Source organism: Oncorhynchus masou, chromosome 21 (assembly GCF_036934945.1).
Source record: "Oncorhynchus masou masou isolate Uvic2021 chromosome 21, UVic_Omas_1.1, whole genome shotgun sequence".
NCBI lineage: Eukaryota > Metazoa > Chordata > Actinopteri > Salmoniformes > Salmonidae > Oncorhynchus > Oncorhynchus masou.
The window spans coordinates 32,288,532-32,313,984 of record NC_088232.1 but is presented as its reverse complement, the minus strand read 5'-3'; the positions used below and the strand labels follow the sequence as shown (position 1 = coordinate 32,313,984).

The window sequence follows — 25,453 nt, the reverse complement described above, 5'->3', positions numbered from 1 at the left end:
ATTTTTTCACCCTGACAATGTCATTGCTTTTGAGCTTCCATCTGAAAATGTTATGTATCAGTTCTTTAAAGAAACTAATTCTAAACAATGACTTTTAAATGGCTAAACCAACAGGGGGAAAAAATAATCCCCTTTTTTTTTTTAAATAACCAATATCATTGAGAATTTGCTATTACTATTCTAGTACTTCAGCCCAGATAATGAGAAACAAATGTCTTAAATTAATTCCCACAATGTTGTATTGGGTTTCTCACTTGATATGCTTCATGTTCATGTCCTGCATATCAATACCATACACCAGTAAGGTATGCTCATCCTTTAATATTTTAGTTTGTTGTAAACATTTACCCAGTCATGCTGTTGCAAGTGAGAAAGAACAAAAGTCCCCTGAACTCTACCCAGCCTGCAGATGTTTATTGCATCTGACATTTCATGGAGATTATGGTTTGACAACGTAGAAAATTACAAGATTATACTGTACAACACTTTATAAAATATATATTTTCATAATTTTGTCATCTGTACATAAAAACAGTATTTACAAGCACACTTGAGGTATGTATATCATGGTATAAAGCCTATAATAGTGTCTCCTCCCTGCAACAGCATTTTACTGAGACGTTGCAATGCTGCTGAGGTTGTTTGATTCAGCGGCGTGCTGCTGGACTGGCTAACAGGCCCAGGATGGTGGAGAGACAGTGCAGCTTCTCCTTCACAAGCTCTGGCAACTTCTCATTCTCTTTGTACCTGAAGCAACAAGCAGGAACATGTCAGCAAAAAGGGGTTGACAACTACCATTTCTCAAATACAGAGAAGAGTTTTATATCAAAATGACAAAAGATGGACATTGACATAGCACTGTATGAAAGGGTGGTGAAGCCATGGGTCAGTGTGCTGTGTAAGTGTTCAGTACCTGGTGGTCCGTCCCTCTGGGGACGTGTAGGCAATACAAGAGACCCCTGCCTGCACCACCAGCTGGGAGCCATCATTGAACTGCACCCACACCTCTCCACTGGTCAGCTGTGAGGCCCAACCAATGTTTGGCACAAAGACGGACTTAAGCACTTTCCCTGTGTTGGTTGTGTGGTCTTGTTTGACCGACAGCGGAGAGCAGTTTTTGTTCACGCTAGCCGAGGTGAAGTCAGACCCATTATATGAGATCATCTGAAGATTAGAGAAGAGAAAAAGATTTTTTTTTTAAAAAAAAAGATATCTTACACTTCCTAAATACAAAATGGATGGAATAAATAGCTTAGTTGATAGAATGTGAAATGTTGCTTCAGGAGAAACTCACAGAGGGAGTAATGTGTAGGTGCTTGGGCGGTGATGCCACATCTACAGGGGCAACACCGCCCAAGGGGCAGGGGGAGTCTGGGTTGGCAGGTCTTCTGGGAGGGATAAACAGAGGCGCAAGATTAGTGACAAGGACTGGGACTACCTGACACCCTAGACCCACTCCATTTTGCTTACTTCCCCAATATGTCCATAGACGACGCAATCGCAACCACACTGCCCTAACCCATCTGGACAAAAGGAATACCTATGTGAGAATGCTGTTCATCGACTACAGCTCAGCATTTAACACCATTGTACCCTCCAAACTCGTCATCAAGCTCGAGACCCTGGGCCTCGACCCCACCCTGTGCAACTGGGTCCTGGACTTTCTGACGGGATGCCCCCAGGTGGTGAGGGTAGGTAACAACATCTCCACCCCGCTGATCCTCAACACTGGGGCCCCACAAGGGTGCGTTCTGAGCCCTCTCCTGTACTCCCTGTTCACCCACAACTGCGTGGCCATGCATGCCTCCAACGCAATCATCAAGTTTGCGGTGAGGGCCCTCGGAGTGTGGTGTCAGGAAAATAACCTCACACTCAACGTCAACAAAACAAAGGAGATGATCGTGGACTTCAGGAAACAGCAGAGGGAGCACCCCCCTATCCACATCGACGGGACAGTAGTGGAGAAGGTGGAAAGTTAAGTTCCTCGGCGTACACATCATGGAAAAACTGAATTGGTCCACCCACACAGACAGCGTGGTGAGGATATTTGGCTTGTCATCAAAAGCACTCAAACTTTTACAGATGCACAATCGAGAGTATCCTGTCGGGCTGCATCACCGCCTGGTACGGCAACTGCTCCGCCCACAACTGTAAGGCTCTCCAAAGGGTAGTGAGGTGTGCACAACACATCACCGAGGGCAAACTACCTGCCCTCCAGGACACCTACACCACCCGATGTCACAGGAATGCCATAAAGATCATCAAGGACAACAACCACCCGAGCCACTGCCTGTTCACCCCGCTATCATCCAGAAGGCGAGGTCAGTACAGGTGCGTCAAAGCTGGGACCGAGAGACTGAAAAACAGCTTCTATCTCAAGGCCATCAGACTGTTAAACAGCCACCACTAACATTGAGTGGCTGCTGCCAACATACTGACTCAACACCAGCCACTTTAATTATGGAAAAATTGATGTAAAAATGTATCACTAGCCACTTTAAACAATGCCACTTAATATAATGTTTACATACCCTACATGGGGCGGCAGGGTAGCCTAGTGGTTAGAGCGTTGGACTAGGAACCGGAAAGTTGCAAGTTCAAACCCCTGAGCTGACAAGGTACAAATCTGTCATTCTGCCCTTGAACAGGCAGTTAACCCACTGTTCCTTGGCAGTCATTGAAAATAAGAATTTGTTCTGAACTGACTAGTTAAATAAAGGTTAAAAAAAATTAAAAAATGCTCATCTCATACTGTACTCGATACCATCTACTGCATCATGCCTATGCCGTTCTGTACCATCACTCATTCATATATTTTTATGTACATATTCTTCACCCCTTCACACTTGTGTGTATAAAGTAGTTGTGAAATTGTTAGATTACTCATTGGTTATTACTGCATTGTCGGAACTAGAAGCACAAGAATTTCACTACACTCGCATTAACATCTGCTAACCATATGTATTTGAAAAATAAAATTGGATTGGATTTGACTGACAGGTGACTGGATATCTCAACAAACTGACTGATTAGGAGGCAAAGTATGACTGACTGATTAGAACTGAAATAGTGTCTGCATTCTGCAACATGATGCTTTCTTTAAAGAGAAATGTCAAAAGAATGTAGCTTCATATTCATCACTTCCAGCAACACCACAACATCAACATATGTATGTGAAAATGGCACGTTTCTATGTTTTGTAGTAAAAAAAAGATAAGAGGAAGATAAGTGTTTCCAATGACATCAATGAGCTTCATGTGATTTTAACCAATTATGAGAAGGCATTTCCTACTATTTGTCTAATTGGTTGATGTCATTGTATACACTTATCTTCCTCTCTTTTTTTACTACAAAACATAGAAATGCACCATTTTCACATATGTTGATGTTGGGGTGGTACTGGAGATCAATATGAAGTTGAACATTTTAGAAATTAAATGCTTCCAAACGTGACAATGTCCTGCAAAAACAGACAGTCATGGCTCTCTTGCTCACCGGCCGAGGGTGATGGGGAAGAAGGGAGTGCTCTTGGCACAGCGCTGCTCCTCTGCGGTGATTGCCGTCTCTAGAGACAGACACATGCTGTGGCCCTCGTCGGACAGCTTCACGTACAGCCTGCTCTCTGGACTGAGGCCACTCAGACCCACCTCTCCCTTCACTGTGTACGACTTCCCACTCTTCTCCACCACACGGACCAGCTCTGACGTCTTGTGGGTTTTTGCTCCTGTCACAGCATAAAGGACCACAGGTCAGGATTATTTAGTTTAACTGTTCAACGACAACTTTTCAATCTCAGAAGGAAAATACACCTTATCCTTCAAGGTCAATATGTTTCATATAATAGATGCTTTCTAAATTATCCTCACCATCGTAGAAGCACATCTCAAGGTCTGCATTAGGAGAGTTCTCCATCAGCATACACTTGCCATACTTGGTATAGAGGGTAACTTTGGGAGTCTTGGATTTTACCAGCTGCACAAACTTGGAGGCATACTGGTATTTCTTCCAATACTTCTCTATTGAAGACAAACAGAGGACAAAGGTTAGTTGAAATCAGATTTCTAACATATTTATCGAATTGTGGTTTTACATCTTTTTATTTTACCCCCTTTTTCGATCTTGTCTCATCGCTGCAACTCTCCAACGGGCTCGGGAGAGGCATGCGTCCTCCGAAACATGACCCGCCTAACCGCGCTCCTTAACACCCGCCAGCTTAACCCAGAAGCCAGCCTGGAGACCGGAGTCAGCCCGCAGGCACCCGGCCCGCCACAAGGAGTCGAGCGCGATGAGCCAAGGAAAGCCCCACCTGCCAAACCCTCCCCCAACCCGGACGACGCTGGGCCAATTGTGTGCTGTCTTATGGGACTCCCGACCAATGCCGGTTGTGGCACAGCCCAGGAATGAACCCAGGTCTGTAGTAATGGATCTAGCACTGCATGCGATGCAGTGCCTTAAACTGGTGTGCCACTCAGGAGACCCCAAATTGTGGTTTTTAAATCATGTCACTGCAAGATGTCACTGTCTGTTATTGAGGTGTACCCGGTAGGTCCTCATAGCTGCAGATCAAGATGTCTTCAGGGGGAGCAGGGGGGCGGTCTAGCACAGGAAAACCCTTCCCCTCATTGGGCTGGTAAATAGTGACCTACAGGATCATGGTCAAAGGGTGACATTAGTGTTTTGCCATTATTTCACAGACATACCATGATACATCTTCTCTGAAAGTTATGAAGTTTTGTGTTATTCCTGAAACTCACCATCAAACCATCACAGGATATCCTGAGGACCTCTTTGCCCCTCTCCTGGGGGCCCTGGCCCTTGAGAAGCTCCATACACACCTCTCCTGTATCCAGAATGCTCACCTGGGGAGAAGGAGACAGAACCCACAGCTGTAGGGCAGGCAGGCGTTGAAAGCAGATCAGTTGAATAGACGGGGGATAACTAGGGTGTATGTCTGTCTTACCACAGCGTTTTTAGTCTTCTGTCTGATGGATTTCAGTCTTGAGGCACACAAAGGAGGGAGCACATTTCTCAGGGACTTTTTCTCCTTTTCTACACTTGGTTTGGAAAGACTCTGCAGCTCTTCCCCATGACCGGGTTGCCCATTCTCCCTGTAGGAGTCAGTGTTTGAGGTGTTGCGGTGGAGGTGAGGACTGGTGCCTCTGCCTGCCGGTTTGTCACTCCAGGTGTTGTGTACACCTAGAGGCTCCCTGCCACTATGGAAACTGCCACTGCTGCTGTGAGAGGTGACATCCGTGGGCCTCGGAAACAGGCCTAGTGAGGCAGGATGAACAAACAATGCGGTCAAGCTTGTGAGAAAATCTTTATTTTATAGCTTTTAAATCTTTACATTGGGATATAAGATTAAGATACAGCAAAGAAACAAGTAGGTGTACTATACCTTCTTTACTGAACCAATTCTGTACACCTGACTCTTGTAACTGCAGGTTTAGTGGATGTGGTGGTTGTATGGAATATGAACATCCTGAGCTGAGGAAATAAAGGGTACATACATGTATCAGTTAGTCAGACAGACAGCCATCTTAATTTAAAAAATACATTCTATTAATTACATCACACTGGGGTCACATCTTACCTGGCTGTCTGTTTGACAGGCACCGATGGGAGCCTTCCATGCTCTGCGAAGGGTTGTGGAGTGTCCTTGTAGCTGGAGGACATGGGAAAGGCCAGTCTCTCCGACCCAGTCAGCATCTCCTCAGAGTGGCATCTCTCCAGCTCTGCCTGCCCCATCCCCTGGGCTGGAGTGACAGAGGAGCTAGACCGGTCTGAGGAGTGAGTCCTCCGTAGGTACCGGGAGTGGGGCCGTCCACTCTCCCAGCCCAGAACTGCCCTGCTCCTCCCTACTCTGTCGGAGTGCTGCTGCCACTGCTCAACCCCCTCAAAGCAGGCGCTGCTTGGTGGCCGGGGCAATGTGGGGATATGTGCCATGCGGTTGGGCAGGGCAGGTCCGATCACATGCCTGGCTGCTCTCTTCTGGAGACGGCTGCTGCCTGAGGTGGATGAGGTGCAGGCTGTCGAGATGGTGGCGATGCCGCTGTCCATGGAGCCTGGCTCACCAAGGCTCAGCTCCTTGGTCCTGGCAAGCAGGCTTTGGGTCATGAAGGGGTGGTCAAGCACGGCAGACAGGCTGGGCCGTTGCGCAGGGTCCTTCCTCAGCAGCTGATGGATAAGGTCCTGGGCCTCTTGGGACACATGGCTGGGCATGTCATACTCCCCCAGAACCACCTTGTTGAGGGTGTGCTTCACTGTGTCTGTGTCAAATGGGGGCCGGCCCATCAGGAAGGCGTAGAACATACAGCCCAGCGACCAGACATCAGACTCCAGGCCATGGGCACTGTGGGTGGCCACCTCTGGGGAGATGTAGTTGGGTGTGCCACACATGGTGAAGTGCTTCTCGCTGGGGAGCTTCAGCTGGGTGGCCAGGCCAAAGTCGGCTATTTTAAGGTTCATATTGCTCGTCAGCAGCAGGTTGGACAAGGTCAGGTCCCGATGCATGATGCCATGCGTATGCAAGTACAGCATACCTTTCACTATTTGATGCATGAAGTGCTGTGCTGTAACGTGAAAAAAAAAAAATGAAAACTGTTATAAAAGGAAATGAGGACAGGTGTCAAGACATGTTCACGTAGATTTCATAAGTTAAGAGATGTATCACTGTCGCACTCTAGGGTTGGGCGGTATCCAGATTGTCATACCGTTTCGGTACCATACCAGGTTAGGGCTGGGCAATATATCAAATTAATTTGATTAATTCTAATTTATGCTTTTGAGCAATATTCCAAATGCTTGAATTGTAGAATCAAGTTTTTTTGTAAATACATTTTTTTATGAGCGTTTATGTCCGCTTTTTGGTCTTGTCTGCTCCATCTGTGCTGTGCACCTTCCCATTTACACCAGAGATCTGTATATAATGACGAGATGCTCATGTTTCCGCCCTAACAATGGGTGTCATTGTCCCACAGGCGGGAAGGCAGGCGACAAGCTTAGGTTCAAAATAAGTGCATAGAAACGCACAGGGCTTATTTTTGACAGATTTTGGTGAGAGAACCCTACCACTCAAAACAACAAAGATGAGAGACCACTTCTTCCTCTCAGGCAAACAGTTTCAACTCGCTATTTGCATTTGAGTCCAACAGAATCAGTCATATGGACACCGAAACTCAGAGACATAATTTTACTGTAATAGAGGAGAAGTTACCCTGTTTATGCTAATTTTACAAAATGAAGTTTAAAAAAAATCAAATTAACAATTACCTTGGCGCACAAAACAATTTAGGCAAGAGCCACTTAGCGTCCTGAGCTGTATAGAATTTATTTTACACATCTTACATGCTGACCACACCGCTCGCTTTGCAAAATAAATTTAAACATACATGTTATTCAATTAATGCACCCACACTGCTCGTGCATGCGCCAACGAGCGAAATGCGTTGCCAAGCACTAAAATAGAAGTCAGTTCTATTTGTGATGCTGAACGCAGTGCTAGTCCTGCCTCTCCCATTTTCTCATTGGTGTATAGAAGGAGAAACACACGTGGGTGATTGAAAGATGAACTGAGTTTGGTCGGTGGTAACTAAGAAAGTTAGATGCCAATTGCCATAAAGTCCCAAGAAGAAAAAGCCTGGAAGGAGGAGAGATGACTAGAAACAATTTGGTTACCGTTTTGTGTGTGGATTAATTGTCGGAGTAGAGGACCTTGTGCATTTCAGGTAAAAATCTAATCATTTATATAATTTATTTATATAGCCCTTCTTACATCAGCTGATATCTCAAAGTGCTATACAGAAAATAAGAAGTCAAAGTTTATATCCCAGGACAAATTAGCTAGTTAAACAGGACAAATTAGCTAGCAACTGCAAGCTAGCTAGTTAAATTGCTAGAAAATGTATGCTTTTTGACCTGTCCCCAAATTAATATAATTAGTTCAGAGTTTGTTTTGATTTTTCAACCTGCATGTCATGATCGCGTTTGGTGTGGGGGGACAAAATCAATTTGTGCACGATGGCGCGCGGCCGGTTTGATGTTCGGTGTAAGATTTATTTTAGTTATACTTAAAGCAAAGTCCCCAACAAAAAAAAGTACATATGTTTTATTATTGTATATTTTTAAACAGAATTGAAAATCGTACTTTTCAAAATACCCCAGTATAAACTGTAGATTGCCCAAGCCTAATGCACTCTCAGGTAAACAATGAGACTGACCATCATCCTCTGAGAAGGGCATCTTCCTGTCTTTCAGGTATCGACTCATCTCTCCATTATGGCACATCTCCAACACCAAGTACACATAGTTACTGTCTTCAAAGTAGTTGTACAGCTGCAAAATAGCACAATTACAAGCCAAAATGTTATATCAGGGTTAACACAGTTATGCAAATTAGTAAATAAGACCTTATTAAAGTAGCACCAATTTCAGCACAACAATGATCAGATATGCCAAAACAGGCCCAACAAAGTTCAACCATGCTTACCTCTAGTATTGACGGATGCTTCAATCGACACTGAATCTCCACTTCGTTACTCACGCGCTGGACCATACCAGATTTATGCATGGCTTTTTTGTCAATCTGAACAGAGAGGGGAACGATGGAGATAATTATACAGTGAGCATTATAATACACTGCTTTAGTCTTGTGGTAAACAAACGATTGGTCTTCCACAAAGAGAGTGAGAGCTATTCAGGAACAGAACAGACTGTCTACACTTCCAACAGTCCCCAGGTGACCCCTGGGAGGGGGGCTTAGAAAAAATACAAAACTCTGCTAAACACCACCTGGTAGTGAGATGGTGATAATGAGTGGTTAAGTCTTCACTGTGTAGCCTGTCAACATTTCTAAACCTGTGATTTGTCCGCTTGCACTTGACAAAAAAAAAACTTCAGAAACACTGTGCTGATGAGCTCTTACATGTGTTTTTACCACATGATACAGGAACAGCATGAAACAAGCTTACATCATAAAAGTAATTGGATGTGGACTGTATAGCAACTTTTTTATTTTTTATTGTACGTTCTTACCATTTTGATCGCCACCTCCAAGCCAGTGTTCACTGACTTTGCCCGGTAAACACATGCAAAGGAGCCCTTACCAAGGAGGGTGAGAACTTTGAAATCCTGAAAAAGAGAATGAAAACATTTTCACATATATGCAATATATAAATCCGAAATCAATAAGCTAATATTTATATTGCAACAAATATGACTAGAATATGTCCTATAGCTATGCCTATGTCCTAGAAATGGATGTGTCTGTCAGCTGTTTTTGACAGAGGATGATTCTGATCTGATACCTCAATCTTTAGCTCCCCAGCTGTAAATAAGATTCTCTCCTCATCTTCACTGACTTTGCATTTAGTTGTCAGGTTTTGAAGTAAATAATTAAAAACTTTGTCGAACATCTTCTCTCTGATATGTGTCATGTAGCCGACTAGACATACAGTGACTGAGTACTAGACTACACCAACTGTGGCTAATGTTAACGTTACCATTTGGTCGTTATGGCTAGCCAACCGTCAGAAGTAAAACATCAAAACACCTGTCTCTGTCATATAGCCAACCAAAACCTTTAATTATCCCGGCTCTCTTCCCGCTAATGAGCAGGCGTTGTGGTACCCGTCACCTGGCAACAATAAACCGTTGCGGTAAATCGCAGGGGCCATGTCTCAGTCAAAATAATCAACAACAACTCGGTTGTAGTAGCCAGTGCTACTAGTTTTAGCCACCAGCTAGCTAAATAACAGTTACTCGTATACGTTGCTGATTACGAATTATGCAAAGTTGGTAACGTTTACAGACAACTGACGTTCGCTTGCTAGCTAATTGTACTGTATTAGCTGCGGGTTAGCCAGCTAACGTTAGCTAGGTCGACAACTCACCTCGATTTTATCGCCGATTGAAACACTCATCTTGCTTATTATTTGTCTTCCCAATCGATACAAAATTATTATTCAAAACATGTTCATCCAGGTAAACTCATCAGCGGCCATAAACGACCTTTGATAAAAACAAATGAATGTTGCCCCTCCGAAACTTTCGTATTTCTTCCATTTTGAAAATATCCGCCCGTTACCCTCGTCGTCACGTGACTATACACGTCATATAAAACCAAGCGAATGCTACCTTCTCCAGCTAAGGAGAGCTTTCGGGAACAAAACGCACTAGATGCCTTAAAATAACATTGGGTCCCCCCTGTGAAAACAACTTTCTCATCTAGCAACTTGACATTTAAAGTTGCTTTGTAGCATAAAAGTCTTAAATAATATGAAGATCATTGAGTACACTTTTTTAGCACTTTCGTCAAATACATGTATATTTTTTATTTAACTAGGCAAGTCAGTTCAAGAACAAATCCTTATTTACAATGACGCTAACCCAGACGACGCTGGGCCAATTGTGCAGCGCTCTATGGGACACCCAATCACAGCCGGTTGTGATACAGCCTGGAATCAAACCAGGGGTCTGTAGTGACACCTCTAGCACTGAGGTGCATTGCCTTAGACCCCAGCGCCGCTCGGGAATAAAATAGTACAATGTTTGTCTTAAAGACAAATAATGCATTAACATTTTAGTCATTTAGCAGACACTCTTATACAGAGCGAATTACATTAGTGAGTGCATACATTTATTTATTTATACATTTATTACTTTCTGTCTTTAAATCTCATGACTCAAAATATGGAAATGCATGAAAATAAGTAAAGGAATAGGCATCCAGCCCATTGCTCTTCTCTCTTTGCTAACAACACTAGGAATGTATCCTCTATATACACAACTATAGGCACTGGCCAGTTTAAATTACTAAAATAATATTTACAGTATCTAGGCATACAGACATCCTTTCAAATTCATATATTAAATACAAATATATATAATATGTATTATTGCATACATATTTTACTAATAGTTTAATTAGCCATAGCGATTGTTCTGACAGTAATTCTACTTATGTTCCACTACAAGCTTATGTGCAGTAAGAGTCACCTTAGAGATCTGATGCTTATGGGCCTTTTGAAATGCAAAAACGTATGGTTAGGAAAAACTGTTTTCAGGAGAGCCAGAATTGTTTTCATCTATATCTAATCTTACAGTTAATGACTATATAAGGTATTGTCTAACCTCTGAGGGAGGAGCACACAGTTGTAACATAGTAGAGCAAGTAAAAAAAAGATCAAAAGGAAAAAAATCGAACAGGGGGACTCTGAACACAAATGCACAAAACAGTCCATTGAGTGGTGGTGGACATGGAAAAATGGTCCCGGATACACTTTGTACTGTATGTTTGGGTAGACCTTGTCAAAATAGTCTGATGGGAGCTGGAGTGCTGGTAGCAGAGGATATTTGGCAAAGGGGCTCAGTCAATCTCCATCTCTGCTGAAGGAGGCTTTGTCTGGTTGCTACCCTTTGCCACTCCCCTCCCGCCAGCTCCTTGCCTTGGGCTGTTATGGGCCCCGTTGCTCTCATCATTCTCCTCTGACACGTCATTTGCTCTGGGCTTCGGCCGGTTGACAACTGGGTTGCATACTTCATCCAGTTCCTAAAGTATAGGTATATGTGGAAGATAGGTGGATGCAGTATTAGTAAAATAATCAGTACCTGGTGACGATGGGCCAATAGTATGTCATATGGTCAAATCATTCACACTTATCACACACCTGTATTTTGGAAATTATGTCTGCTACTTTGACGACTGGGTCCTGGGCGATGGTGAGTTGGCTCTGGGCATTCATCTTGCTGTTTATCCAGGCCATGCTTTCATTTAAACACTTCTCCACGTTTCTCATCTCCTCAGCATTCAGATGCTGGTAACGCTCATCCTGAGTGTAGATAGGAAACAAAACAGTTAGAGATAGCACACCTCTGTCTCATTAAGTAAATCACATTGTCTATGCCCTCACAAACAAATCAATTAATAAAAATGTCACAGATGGTGTATTACATACATCCTGGATTAAACCCAGAGACAGACTAAGTCACAATAGTGTCACATTTGCTCAATTACTTTACTATGACAATGACCTAACTATCTTTGAAAAGTGTGTACAGGCCCCAGAGGACTGATAAGACTAAACAAGGAAATCAGAGGTGTCTGAATATGGAATAGGAAAGTAATTAGCACAATCCCAACAGAGCAGCAGTGTACAGTCGTGGCCAAAAGCTTTGAGAATGACACAAATATTAATTTTCACAAAGTCTGCTGCCTCAGTTTGTATGATGGCAATTTGCATATACTCCAGAATGTTATGAAGAGTGATCAGATGAATTGCAATTAATTGCAAAGTTCCTCTTTGCCATGCAAATGAACTGAATCCCCCAAAAACATTTCCACTGCATTTCAGCCCTGCCACAAAAGGACCAGCTGACATCATGTCAGTGATTCTCTAGTTAACACAGGTGTGAGTGTTGACGAGGACAAGGCTGGAGATCACTCTGTCATAATGATGGAGTTTGAAGAAGCGCCAAGGTGAAGAAGGCTTCAGGGCGCCCAAGAAAGTCCAGCAAGGGCCAGGACCGTCTCCTAAAGTTGATTCAGCTACGGGATCGGGGCACCACCAGTACAGAGCTTGCTCAGGAATGGCAGCAGGCAGGTGTGAGTGCATCTGCACGCACAGTGAGGCGAAGACTTTTGGAGGATGACCTGGTGTCAAGAAGGGCAGCAAAGAAGCCACTTCTCTCCAGGAAAAACATCAGGGTCAGACTGATATTCTGCAAAAGGTACAGGGATTGGACTGCTGAGGACTGGGGTAGAGTCATTTTCTCTGATGAATCCCCTTTCCGATTGTTTGGGGCATCTGGTTTAAAACTAGCCGGGAGAAGACAAGGTGAGCGCTACCATCGGTTATGTGTCATGCCAACAGTAAAGCATCCTGAAACCATTCATGTGTGGGGTTGCTTCTCAGCCAAGGGAGTGGGCACGCTCACAATTTTGCCTAAGAACACAGCCATGAATAAAGAATGGTAGCAACACATCCTCCGAGAGCAACTTCTCCCAACCATCCAGGAACAGTTTGGTGACGAACAATGCCTTTTCCAGCATGATGGAGCACCTTGCAATAAGGCAAAAGTGATAACTAAGTGGCTGGGGAACAACACAATGATATTTTGCGTCCAAGGCCAGGAAACTCCCCAGACCTTAATCCCATTGAGAACTTGTGGTCAACCCTCAAGAGGCGGGTGGACAAACAAATTCTGACAAACTCCAAGCATTGATTATGCAAGAATGGGCTGCCATCAGTCAGGATGTGGCCCAGAAGTTAATTGACAGCATGCCAGGGCGGATTGCAGAGGTCTTGAAAAAGAAGGGTCAACACTGCAAATATTGACTCTTTGCATCAACTTCATGTAATTGTCAATAAAAGCCTTTGACACTTATGAAATGCTTGTAATTATACTTCAGTATTCCATAGTAACATCTGACAAAAATATCTAAAGACACTGAAGCAGCAAACTTTGTGAAAATGTACATTTGTGTCATTCTCAAAACTTTTGGCCACGACTGTAGTAGTTCACAGAGAAATAGAGGGGGCCCAACTTCATTTCACTGCATCTCACACTGAGCTTTAAAGGCGCTGCATTGGTCATGCAGCATTTACGGTGATATGGTCTGTGCAGAAGTCAGGGCATTCATACTTCTTGTGCTTCGCCGAGCAGTGCAGAGCTGTTGTGAAGGAAGTTGTCAAGGAAGTGAGTTTGTGTTTATACAGGAACTCGCGCCCTCACCTATGGTCAACCGTTCAAGTTAATGCGGAGCTATACGGAGCCCTCCACATTGTTACAAGATCTGAGAGGCTCACGGCGATGCAGTACAGTGTGCCTCTGGAGGCTCCGCAACTGCCTCACACCCTCCATATGACGCCTCTGACCACATTTTCTGATCAAGCATAAATTGTCTCTTAGTGTCTGTAATGACATCACTCCACAGAAACCATGTTCCCAATGAGGAGTAAAACCATTTTAATCATAGAATGGGTTAAATGTTTCTAAAGTGGGAGGGGGTTCAATTAATCCCGCCCGGGCACCTGTGTAGATGTATTATGCAATGGCTGAAAGTTGATTGGGTTAGATTTGGAACCAGGCTGCCTCCTGGGCGCGAGTTAGGTGCCCCGCTCTGTCTGATGGTGAAGTCGGCTTAAAACAAAAGTGATGTAATTAAGCACGTGCAGTACTTAAAAGGATTCTTTGTTTTCCCACGCAAAAGTGATTGTTTTTGAGAAAAACAGTTTATCTGTCTTCTCAATGAAAACTAATTTGAAAATGCAAACATTTATTTTTATGGAAAAGAGGTGTATGTTTCTGGAAGTTGCACCATACTGCCTTGTTGACAACATGACCAAGCAGCATGTATTACTGTTCCATTTGAGAAGCGCATTCCTCCATCCCCGCTATCGCCTGATGACGGGCCATTGCCCAGTTCAACACGGGCAGTGTAAAATAACTCCATCAATGCCTTTCAGTACTATCCAAAAAACTAAGAGATCTCAAAGATGCTCAAGGATGAAAGGATGCTGAACTATAAGATAAAAAGATTCCAGTTTTTACCTTCTGTTTATAAAGCTCCACAGCCTTCATATAAAGTTGGATCTTCTTGCCCATCTCTTCAAATGCCCTCGGCCTGTCTTCCTGCTCCCTGTGCCTGTCATGAACGGGCTGGGCAAACCTCTGGAAAAGGACATCAGTCAAATAAATCACTCAAATCAAGTCACGTTCCTAAACCTTCAGGCTGTTCACCTAAATGCCCCAAATATATTTGTTTATTATTCATGCTTCTTTCTCCTGATTTCAGAACTGCTATAATAACAGACTGGTGCAGGCAGAGGCTAGAAATATAAATCCTTTATGCTAAATAAATATTAACCTTGAGATCTTCCAGCTTGTCCACATAGACCTGTTTGTCTTGGTCTTCTCCCTCCTCATAAAGCCAGTTCTCTGTGTCCTCGAGCATCAGTGTCAGACGATTACTGTCCTTTTTGAAAGGTGAGAAAGGCCAAAACAGGTATCAGCAAACACATACTGTATTGCAAAGACGTATTCTGTGTTCAATGTGGCCGTATTTATTTCTTTGTTAAAAGGAAACTGTTCATATAGGTTCTTACCTCCTCCGTGGTGTACATCTCATAGATGCCACACAGTTTGTCCCGCAGGTCGTACACATACTCCTCCACAGCATTCTTAGCATCATTCCTCTCTTTCTCCAGCTTATCCTGGACAATCATCTGGCCCTGAGGGACACAGAGAGGAAGAGACAAAGTGAGACACGTGTAACAGAGGACACAGTAGGACACTCTCACATGCCATAAGCTCACAACACAGCTAGCTTGAAATGTCACCGATGGAGCTATCCAATGTGTACCTTTTGTATAGCTCAAATGATTAGCATCTTTTCAAGGAGGGCTGTCATGTGTGCTGTGAAGCAGAGGATCAAGCCCGGTATGGTGACAGGGACAGTGAAGGAGGCTAAACTGTAAGCAGCACACTGACGTCGGCAACAATGAGAGCCAAAATCAGCCTTCCGCTTCCTCTAATACCCACTCCCAGGCGGCCACACAGAAATATAGGGCACATTAGCTACATCACCTGCCAGTTTTGTAGAAGTGTACAACATAGATAAAACATGAAAGAGACAACAAATGTAGAACATGCCTTTACAGTTCCAAAGCTGCAGATGATTCATCTTCCTACAGAAACCCTTACTACTTGTGTTTTATGTCTTTGAACTAAACAAGGCAGGTAAGTTTTACATTACAGCAAGTCTTTTCTCTTGGTTTGATGAGAATCTGACTCAGCTGCTGGGGAGTCGGGGCCTTCAGAGTGACTTACCTCATACTCCACAAAGTCATTGAGCACCCCCCTGTCCAGCTGTCTGATGGTATTGGCCAGAATCGGAAGGTCAGTGCTTTTCACTTTTACTTTAGGCTTGCTTCCCCCTGATGCTGGGTCCTGCTTCTCACCAGGGACTCCGTTCTTTGTTGGGAAATTTAAAATGTTTTATGCTTCACAAGACATAAAAGTTGAAGTGTAATTATAGTTTCTTATGATTCACGTACTCACCTTACTGCAGGAGCTGGCGTCCTCATTCAACTGGTCCCCCTGGACTTGACCCTCCTGGTCTACCTGCATTTTAGTCTGCGACAGTAGGACACTCTCACAGCAACATCACTTGAATCTTAAAATCAACGCTTGGCTGCTCTCCTGCTCTAATTACAGTAGCTTCGACTTATGGAACACCTTACTAATGTAATTAATAATGTTACACCTACGTCTATATAAATCAGATTACTTCAAGCAGCACACCCCTCCTGTTAACGTAATCAAACTATCTACTATACAAGGATGCCAATTAGAATGTTATAATCTGTATGAGTAACACATTCAAATACACTGACATACTGATCATATCAAAGGAGTGGAGGATGATTTTTATAGCAGACACAGGCACAGCACAGCCTATGAAGGATAGAGCTATGAAGACGTGGAAAGTATTTTCAACTTAATAGCTATTCCACTGGCTCCATGTATCCTTTGGCGTCACACACTGCCAAGCCCGGTTATACAAACATACACATTCTCTCAGGCTCAATGTGATGAACCTTAATGAGACCAGTGCTCCACAGATGAGACCAGACCACAAAACCTCCCACATATAGTTCATATCGTTATAGATGTCATCTTCAATGGGAGGAAAGGGGTGCAGCTTCAAGAGCCAGGAATAGAGAGAAAATGGGCTTGAGTAAAAATAACCACACAGGTAAAGACATGAAGTCATATCAGTGCTCTATGTCTTAGACATAAGACATTCAAATTGAAGATTAAAACAACGGCTTCTTTGACATGCGTTCTTAAATCTTAAAGTAGAGTGTGAAATTCAGGTGAAAACCTCACACTCATTCTCTTTCTGTTACCTGGTCCTCTGGCCTTCCTTCATTCTGCACAGTGGCTTCCATGTCCATCTGAACATCCTCTCCTTCACCCTTCTGCTTCTCGATCAGGGAGGCGCTGGAAACACTGAAGATGCCATGCACGTTTATGCGCACTTTCACCTTCACTTTGGAGCTGTTTCCATCAGGCTGGGGCACCACATTCTGAACAGAAAAATGCCCTGAGAAAGCCAGAGAGGAGGAGGCAGGTGGAGAGACATTCAAATGTCACACCTGATAAGAGTCACGTGAAATTACACAAACACACTGGAGAATTGACAGGGGAAGGAGGATGAGATCTGATAAGCTAGTCATTGCGCTTCTTTCAATCGCACCTGAGGGACCCCCTTATAATACACACATACTCTCACACACACACACACACAGCTCTGCCCTGTAAATGACTCCCGTGAGGCATAGGTGTTCCATGGGAGATTTAAGCCTGTCCTAATTATCAGCCAGGTGGGAGACCCCTACTATATGGTTTAAATGTTCGTCATCAGGTAGGCCACCAAGAAACAATTGCAAATGGCCAACCACAGGACAGACATATAGTAGCTGTCTTGTAAGGGGATCTCAAGGCAGAATAGCTAAGTGCCAGCCAGGGTGTTACAGCTAAATATTTTACGTTCAGTGAGACCGCCTTCCAATTCCTTGAACAGGTACATCAAAGATGAAAGAAGACCTCTATGAACTGCAGAGGGCTTAGTTGAATAAGCAGGTGTACCTATCCTGATGTCCGGGTAAGGCAGCTCTTGTGGGAGGCTGTAGAACGCTTCCAAGTCAAAGGGCTCGTCCTTGTGGAAGGTGATGACTTTGGAGAAGGGTGCTGCATGGTTCTTACTGTACACCTCACATTCTCTGTAGAACAGACAGTGGTGTTGAATGAGGACCTGGAAATCCCTGTGTTGTAATGTCTTCGCATCTTATTACAAACAACACAGTACCCACAAATGAACGTTTCTTTCTATAGAGCCAGCTCAGTATGTGCCCTTACCCGACTCCATCTTCTGTGGGGGACTTCCAGCGTAGGGTTATGGGAAAGGGAACCACATCAGTGATGGAGAATTCACGCACCTTAAACGCTGGGGACAGAATTGCACACTACACACACACATACATAAACAAACACACACCAAAACAAGGACACAAACACACAATCACTTTGTTACACACCAAATATTCCAGCAAACTATTCATCAGCTGCATATAAAATTGATGGCTGTGGTGGGCCGTCAGGGCCAGCAAGGCCTTCTCTGCTGGCCTAAACATCATCAGAATATAATTTTTTTTTAAATATATTTTCCCACAAATATGTATTAAATTATTCCCCAGAGTAAGAGTTACACTCTTCATTTCATAGCGTTCCTCTTGGTTGCTCTGCTTCCAGCCCCAGGTTGAGATTTGGAGGGCTGGTCTTTATGTTAGATATTTTATCCAATCATATTCAGCCATCATGTGTTGCCAGGGGTCTAAAATCTGCCCTCAGGCCTTCAGAATCAACAGTGCTGGAGCTTGTAGCTTAAAGTGAATGGAAATTAAAATTTAGTGTCAACCAATCAGCTTTAGAGTTGGCTATTGTACGCCTGCTGGCTGGCTCCAGTGTTACACAGGAGCCAGCTAGCAGGCGTAGTGCCTGCACGTCTTTTGATTGGATTACCAATATTGAGAGGCAGGTCCTATATGGGCAGGTCTCAGAACTAGGAAACTGAAATTGATCAACGAATTAATTTGCGTACCACTAAACTGTTTTTTCAACCCACAATGGCGGAAGGAGAAGATATCGATTTGGTCGAGGATATAATTATTACGCCATTCTCAAGACAAACTTTTCAAGAAAAGTTAGACATTGTCAGGAGAGGTAGACGCCGACGCTACAAAGCCAACGCTACAAAGACAGGCTCCTAGAAGCACTGCAAACTGTACTGCTGGGAATGTCTATTATTTGCAAGTGATCGATTTGGTGTTTGGAGCCACACTGGCTTTGCAATCCTGAGTTGTCTAACCAAGGCAGCAACGAGACACAAAAGTACGGCTGGGCACTTACAAACAATGGTGCTTTTGAAAACTTTTGGGGACACCCGAGTGGATCTACAGCTCAACAAACAAGCGCGCAGGGCAACAAAGCTGCACAATGAAAAGGTCTTCCCCTGCAATTCTCTGAATAAAAATTTAAATTTCAAGGTGACGCAACGCCTGGTTATACTGCGTTTCTGTCTAAATGTATAGTGTCTAGAGCCATGGCATCATAATGATGGTAATAAGAGGTGGATTAATTCGGGTGGGACTGTGTAGGACTTCACTGAAGGCCCAGGCCCCAGAACCACGGCACGCTACTGCTGTAAGAGGAGAGGGAAGTGAGCACCTGAAGAGCGCAGCCCCGTGCCACAGCCTCATCTGCGTTGAGTGTGGTGCTGACATCTTTGCCAAAGAACTTGGAAATTCTCTCTTTAATGGAAGGGATCCTGGTGGCTCCTCCTACCACCTCCACTGCATAGATCTCATCCCGGCTCAGCTCTGACACAAAACACACAAACACGCACACACACACACAGAGAGGGTCAAATAATACATTTTCAGTTTTACTATTGAATTAAAATGTACTGTCTCTATCACTGAGCGTTCATAAACTAAATTAGATTTGATAAAAATGACATACTTGATTGCTCAATAACTGCTTTCAATGGCGCCTCTACTCTCATCAAGAATGGGGCACACAGTTCTTCAAACTGGACTCTGAAAAAGAAAAGAAGGGGGAAAGTGGAATGATTATTATTGCATATACATCTCTATAGGAAGCTAAACAAAGGAGTCACAAATCCATATGTGTACCTGTTCATCTTGCCTGTCACATCAATGTCATTCATGAAGCACTCAATGTTAATGGGAAGGTCAGAGCAGTTGGCACTCATCAACTTCTTCAGTTTCTCGCACTCCTGAGACAGCCGCAGAATAGCCCTGGGGTTCTCCTTCACGTTCAGCTTGTACCTTGCCTTGAACTCCTCGCAGAAGTGCTCCACAAGTACCTCATCAAAGTTACGCCCGCCCAGGTAGGGATCAAAGGCTGTGGCCAGTACCTGGTTAATTGACCAGACAATTAGGGGTTACATATGGAAGAGAAAGTAAAATACAGGTGAGAAATAGTGATAAATAGTGATAGACTGCCTCTGCTACTTCAGGAAGAAGAACCCACCTTAAGTTTGCCTTTGTTGAAGGCTGATATGGAAACCTGGAATGATGAATGTCCCAGGTCCACGAACACCACATTGCGTGGCTTCTCATCTGGGGTGGGCAGGTCCTGCTTGTAGATCCCATAGGCCAGGGCCACTGCCATTTAGAAACAACAAATTGAGACAGACACTCTGATGCAGGGTTCCTCAAAAAGAGGCACACTTTGTAAAAAAAATATAAAAAAATAAAAACAATGTTCTTGGACATAAAAGACTGTACAATCACCAGGAAATGAGCGTAAAGTGATTTTAATTTAGGAAATATTTTTTTAAGTATTCCCATGCATAAATAGAGGCATACTACTTTGAGTCCGCAAGACACATCTTTGTACTATGGGGAGTGAGGCTTCTACTCCCTTGCCCCTCCTCTACGGATTGCTCTCGCTGACCATCTGTGAGCCGCTCCATCAACTTGAACTTCTAAAACGGGTCTTGAAACACATTTCTACAGACTATTTTATAGTCCTAATCTGCAAAGTCATTTTAGCACCTAGCCTACTATTGCTATGCCCTGATTCTAAATGTATGATGTTTTTATTGTATTTTGTTTTATTATCAGTATTTGTTTTGAGCTTTGAGAACACTAATGAAAAGCGCTATACAAATGAAATGTATTTGTTTTATTATTATTATTACATGTGATCGTATCCCAATGTAATCAAGATTTGAAATTATTATGTTTTTGTCAAATACTATATCTGTTTGGAGTTTCTTGCAGTCAATTTGCAGTGTACAAATAATTTATAACTATGTTCCGGCCCCCCGACCATCCGCTCAAGAAAAGAATCGGCCAGCGGCTGAATGTAATTGGGGACACCTGCTCTAACCCTACACCACTGCATGAATAAGAGCATTTTAGTGGTTGGAAATGACGAGAAGCAATGTATGTGTTATCAAGTCATTTTGGTCGCCTAAACCTAATATAACATAATAAGTTACCTAGTGGTTAGAGTGGTTCGAATCCCCAAGCTGTCAAGGTGGAAAATGTGGCAATGTACCCTTGAGCAAGGCACTTAACCCTAATTTGCTCCAGAGATGCTATACTACTACGGTAACCCTGTAAAACAATACATTTCAATGCACTTGCCCAGTATATGTGACAATAAAATATATATTTTTTTATACAATGATATGTTTGTGCAGCTTATAGGCCTATACATTGCTCCTACAAAGGGAATGTCAGTGCCTGCTGATTACATGTGAGAAAACAACGACTTGAAAAACAGCTGTCTCTAGGGAACTCCAGTCTATTTTGGGATAATGATATTCCTAAACAACTAAAGTTGTTGGTGGAAATAATGTGAAACAATTAAATACACATGAATGATTTAGACAACTACCACCAATAAATCTCCAGTGGAGGCTGCTGAGGGGAGGACGGCTCATAATAATGGCTGGAACGGAGCAAATGGAATGGTATCAAACACATGGAAACCATGTTTTTTATGTATTTGATACCATTCCACTAATTCCGCTCCAGCCATTAACACGAGCCCCTCCTCCCAAACTAAGGTGCTACCAACCTCCTGTGCTATAGACATATCCATCACAGAATATGACCTTGATGACTCTGTGGGAATCACTGACCTGCCGTGGTGTCATTGATCAGACGCAGACAGTTCAACCCTGCAATTTGGGTGGAGTCCATCACAGATCTCCTCTCTGCATCGGTGAAAAAACTTGGGACCTGTGAAATAAAAATCTTGTTAGAAAATGATACATTTGAAATGGGATGAAAAAAACGACTTTGGCTAATATCAAGGTATATTCACGTGTAGCATATACAACGTTGACTAGTTTCATTTGCAGTGTTTTACAGGATATATATATTGTTGTCACTCACAGAGATCACACAGTCCACAACTGGCTTCTTCAGGGAGCTCTCAGAAGTTTCCTTCAACTTGGTCAGCAACATTGCTGTTACCTGCTCAATTGTGAACACTTTGTCCTCATCCAGGTAACGGACCTATGAATGGGACACAGTTTTAGTTGAGACTATTTAGACAATATGAAAACCAGCTGAAACCAGAGGAGGTTTGATGGTGTCAGTGCTGGTTAAAAAAGATGGTTTGGAGGTCAAACACATTGGAAAATAGAAACAATTGAGCAAAATAACAACAGTAATTTACATGATGACAATGGAGCTTGGGGTGATGGAGCTAAAGGGAACATATTCAAAATGGAGTGCAGTAAAAAGGGAAAACAGTGGGAAAGTCTACAGTGGTGTTACCTTGATTCCAGTGTTGCCACTGGCCAGCTTGTGCAAGCTGTAAGGCAACTTGGGTTTCTCCCCCTGGACATATGGGTCGTCAAACGCTCTGCCATGGAACTTCTTGAAGCCATGGACTGTGTTTTTAAAGTTTGTTATAATCTGAAATAAATCGTTTTTTTTAGTCATGTGATCTGATGCTGACCAAAGTATTGATCTGCAAAATGACATTTGCACAATAATACTACTACATTATAAAAACTGTTCTCAATTGATCATCTTACTTGACCCTTGGCTGCATTTCCAATGGTTCGGTTTTTGGAGGCCAGAGACACCCAAGCCCTGGGGAACCAAAACAAATAAACACATTAAAAATATAATATAGGCCTAATGGTTAATAGTAGGCAATGGAGGTTGAACATCTGCAGATTATTAAGTGAATTTCTATGAAGAAACGACAAATTAGGACAGTAAGACAGAACAGTTCACCTTCAAAGTGTAAGGAAGATCCGCATTTAAAATATCACTTTTTAAACTCATTTAATTGACTCACTTCCTCCATCAGCTCATTGCATTGTCTTGCTGACACAGAGTGATCCAGGTTCCTTGAATGGAAGGCTCAATTCCGTCAACTGGTATTGAAGGTCTTACTCTGCTCCACCTACCCATCTTCCCCCTCCTTCTCCTCCTCATCAAATTAATTTTATAAGAGCTGTACAGTGCAATGCTATGTTATGTCTGAGGTTATGCCCAATTGGCATTGTGATTGTGGGCTATGCAGTTGGTCTAATGTCAGATGTTAAGTTATTTGGAAAATGAGTTGTGAATGAGGCTGAGCAAGAACATCCTGTAATAAAACCCAGGTCATTACATTCCCTCTCACTCACGCAGAGTATTGGTGCACCTTGCATAGTGGCCTGTTAGGAGGAGCAGGGGAAGATTGCAGTTTTGAGAGGAATTGGTGTAAACTAAATGCCCATGTATTCACAGTCACCTAATCCAATGTCATAACATTTGTGTGTGATAGTCATATTCACAAACGCTACATACAGTAGGCCTACAAGCAGCCCATCTATAGCCTATATTTATCTTGTACAAATTATTCTGTCCATATGGGAATATGTCATACAGTACTTTTAAGTCTGAGAGCAAAAATGTATGACAGCAGTCAATTCCCAGCAAATTCAATGACACTCGCAAGAAATAAAATGAGCTATACATTTAGCTGATGCGCTTGAATACAAAAGTACAACACAACAAAGCTTACTTGAAAACTAGAGTAATGCAGGGATATTAATTTAAAAAAACTATATGACATGAGATTTAATACAATATATTTTAATACTGAACAATTTGGTCAATGTCGATATAGGCTATGACGATGCATTAAATGTCATATCACAGAATATGATAGAAAAGTGTCAAATGAAACTAAAAAGGCCACATTCCAAGCACTACGTAGACGGCTGCAATTATTAAGAGGTCATTAGGTAAATGAACATGCAACAAAGACTTCTGAGAATGGAGACGTTATAACGTAGTAATAACCAAAACTGCAAATATTACTATAAATTTACATGGAAGAAAAAATACAATCCAAGGTAATGTTATCCAATGTAAAATATTCATCATAACACATGAAGCATCCATTGTTGGAGCATTTTTTATCACTACGCCATCAGGGTATGCTACAGCGAGCATCCAGTCGCAAACATTATGTAGCAAAATCACATTCTATATATTGATGTCAATGGTATACTTACGGTGTACATCTGTCGCTGTATTCATTGGCAATGGTTTCAATCCCGCCGCTTCTCGCAACAGCAATGTAACAATTTTGGAAACCCACATCAATACCTACTACTGACATAATGAGTGTAGCTGTTAGTTTGCGCAATTTTCCGTAACGATTGACACTTGACACCTTTCCAATGAGAAAATAAAATATTCCACTATGCGAGACTGTAGGCTATTTTAAATTATTTATTTCGTTTTCAGCATATATTTGTGACAGTTTGCTCTTACAGTTCTAACTGAATTAGGCTACTAGCTATTATGTAAGGCAAATCTTTATGGCCAACTCACTCAACCTAATCCCAGGGAGGAAAAATGTCCACAGGATTCTCTCAATTTCAATCCGAACAACCGGTAATCCAAGCAAACATGCGCAAAGAGCAGTCCCGAATGCCTCTAGAACCCGCCCACTGCTATCTGTTATTGGTTACATGTCACCAAAGGTGAATTTGATTGGTGCGACAGAGCATCTACGAAAGAAAAATCTAGAAATCCTTGAAAGAAAAATCTAGAAATCCTAGAAAGAGAACCAGCCTTTACATCATGAGTGACAGTGTAGGTAGGGCATTGTCTGCTGGTATAGGGATAAGTGAAGTTTGCCATGAGAAGCATGCCATTAGGCAAAATGTAAATGCAATTTGAAGACCACTACATATAGTTTGGCTACTGGTGTAAATTATTACAGTATAATAATTATTTCCACTACCTGTCCTTAATATCAGGGGCGCAATTTTGGTTTTAGAAGTGTGTGGGGGAGGGGGGGGGACATAATATGATTATATATTTTTTATCCAATTGGATATACACTCCAAACAGACTACCATACAGCTCCAAGGCATCAACATGGTTCTAAAGCACACTGTTTCCTCGTTTTGTATCACATTCCAATGATAACACTGTGGCAGATCAAACACAATTTCAGTATGTGGGGAGGACATGTCCAGATTACAGATTGCACAATAGAAATGTAAAGATAATTTCCGATTAAACCCACATATGCAGAGTTCACCGTGAATGCAGCGTTACGAAGTCCCTGCCGGTGACTGTTATCAGTGTAACGGATGTGAAACGGCTAGCTAGTTAGCGGTGGTGCGCGCTAAATAGCGTTTCAATCGGTGACGTGTGCAGAGCGTCCCTGATTCGCACCCAGGTCGGGGCGAGGGGACAGATGTAAAGTCTATACTGTTACATTGATACTGTTGACCCGGATCACTGGTTGCTGCGGAAAAGGAGGAGGTCAAAAGGGGGGTGAGTGTAACGGATGTGAAATGGATAGCTAGTTAACGGTGATGCGT

General features: G+C 42.9%; 2 protein-coding genes across 2 annotated transcripts; both read right to left on the bottom strand.

Annotated features, from left to right (window-relative positions):
• Window positions 1-481: 481 nt before the first annotated feature.
• LOC135508163 (serine/threonine-protein kinase PLK4-like) lies at window positions 482-10,083 on the bottom strand. The gene is made up of 14 exons (XM_064928178.1): window positions 9,891-10,083; window positions 9,034-9,129; window positions 8,489-8,584; window positions 8,220-8,334; window positions 5,594-6,572; window positions 5,399-5,487; window positions 4,961-5,271; window positions 4,755-4,859; window positions 4,540-4,642; window positions 3,867-4,016; window positions 3,496-3,724; window positions 1,295-1,388; window positions 914-1,164; window positions 482-747 (listed from the first exon to the last, which is right to left on the bottom strand). Exons 1-14 carry the CDS (start codon window positions 9,918-9,920, stop codon window positions 648-650), a joined length of 2,748 nt encoding a protein of 915 aa, XP_064784250.1. The 5' UTR covers window positions 9,921-10,083; the 3' UTR covers window positions 482-647.
• Window positions 10,084-10,308: 225 nt separating this feature from the next.
• LOC135508162 (heat shock 70 kDa protein 4L-like) lies at window positions 10,309-24,547 on the bottom strand. Its single transcript, XM_064928176.1, has 19 exons — window positions 24,128-24,547; window positions 22,649-22,706; window positions 22,386-22,526; window positions 21,999-22,121; window positions 21,743-21,842; window positions 20,119-20,252; window positions 19,758-20,002; window positions 19,585-19,661; window positions 19,291-19,442; window positions 17,923-18,029; window positions 17,653-17,786; window positions 16,911-17,107; window positions 16,060-16,134; window positions 15,829-15,972; window positions 15,105-15,230; window positions 14,867-14,974; window positions 14,551-14,670; window positions 11,667-11,828; window positions 10,309-11,548 (listed from the first exon to the last, which is right to left on the bottom strand). Exons 1-19 carry the CDS (start codon window positions 24,232-24,234, stop codon window positions 11,366-11,368), a joined length of 2,493 nt encoding a protein of 830 aa, XP_064784248.1. The 5' UTR covers window positions 24,235-24,547; the 3' UTR covers window positions 10,309-11,365.
• Window positions 24,548-25,453: the final 906 nt, after the last annotated feature.

What these genes read in the sequence shown, in the direction of transcription:
- LOC135508163 (XM_064928178.1), bottom strand. Translation starts at nt 9,920, where the DNA reads ATGAGTGTTTCAATCGGCGATAAAATCGAG. An exon ending in ACCTACACATTACTCCCTCT is followed by an intron (nt 1,165 to 1,294) that starts GTGAGTTTCTCC and finishes TCTAATCTTCAG; the next exon opens with ATGATCTCATATAATGGGTC. An exon ending in CCAGAGGGACGGACCACCAG is followed by an intron (nt 748 to 913) that starts GTACTGAACACT and finishes TTGTTGCTTCAG; the next exon opens with GTACAAAGAGAATGAGAAGT.
- LOC135508162 (XM_064928176.1), bottom strand. Translation starts at nt 24,234, where the DNA reads ATGTCAGTAGTAGGTATTGATGTGGGTTTCCAAAATTGTTACATTGCT. An exon ending in GAAATGCAGCCAAGGGTCAA is followed by an intron (nt 22,527 to 22,648) that starts GTAAGATGATCA and finishes GATTTATTTCAG; the next exon opens with ATTATAACAAACTTTAAAAA. An exon ending in TTGTGGACTGTGTGATCTCT is followed by an intron (nt 21,843 to 21,998) that starts GTGAGTGACAAC and finishes TTTATTTCACAG; the next exon opens with GTCCCAAGTTTTTTCACCGA.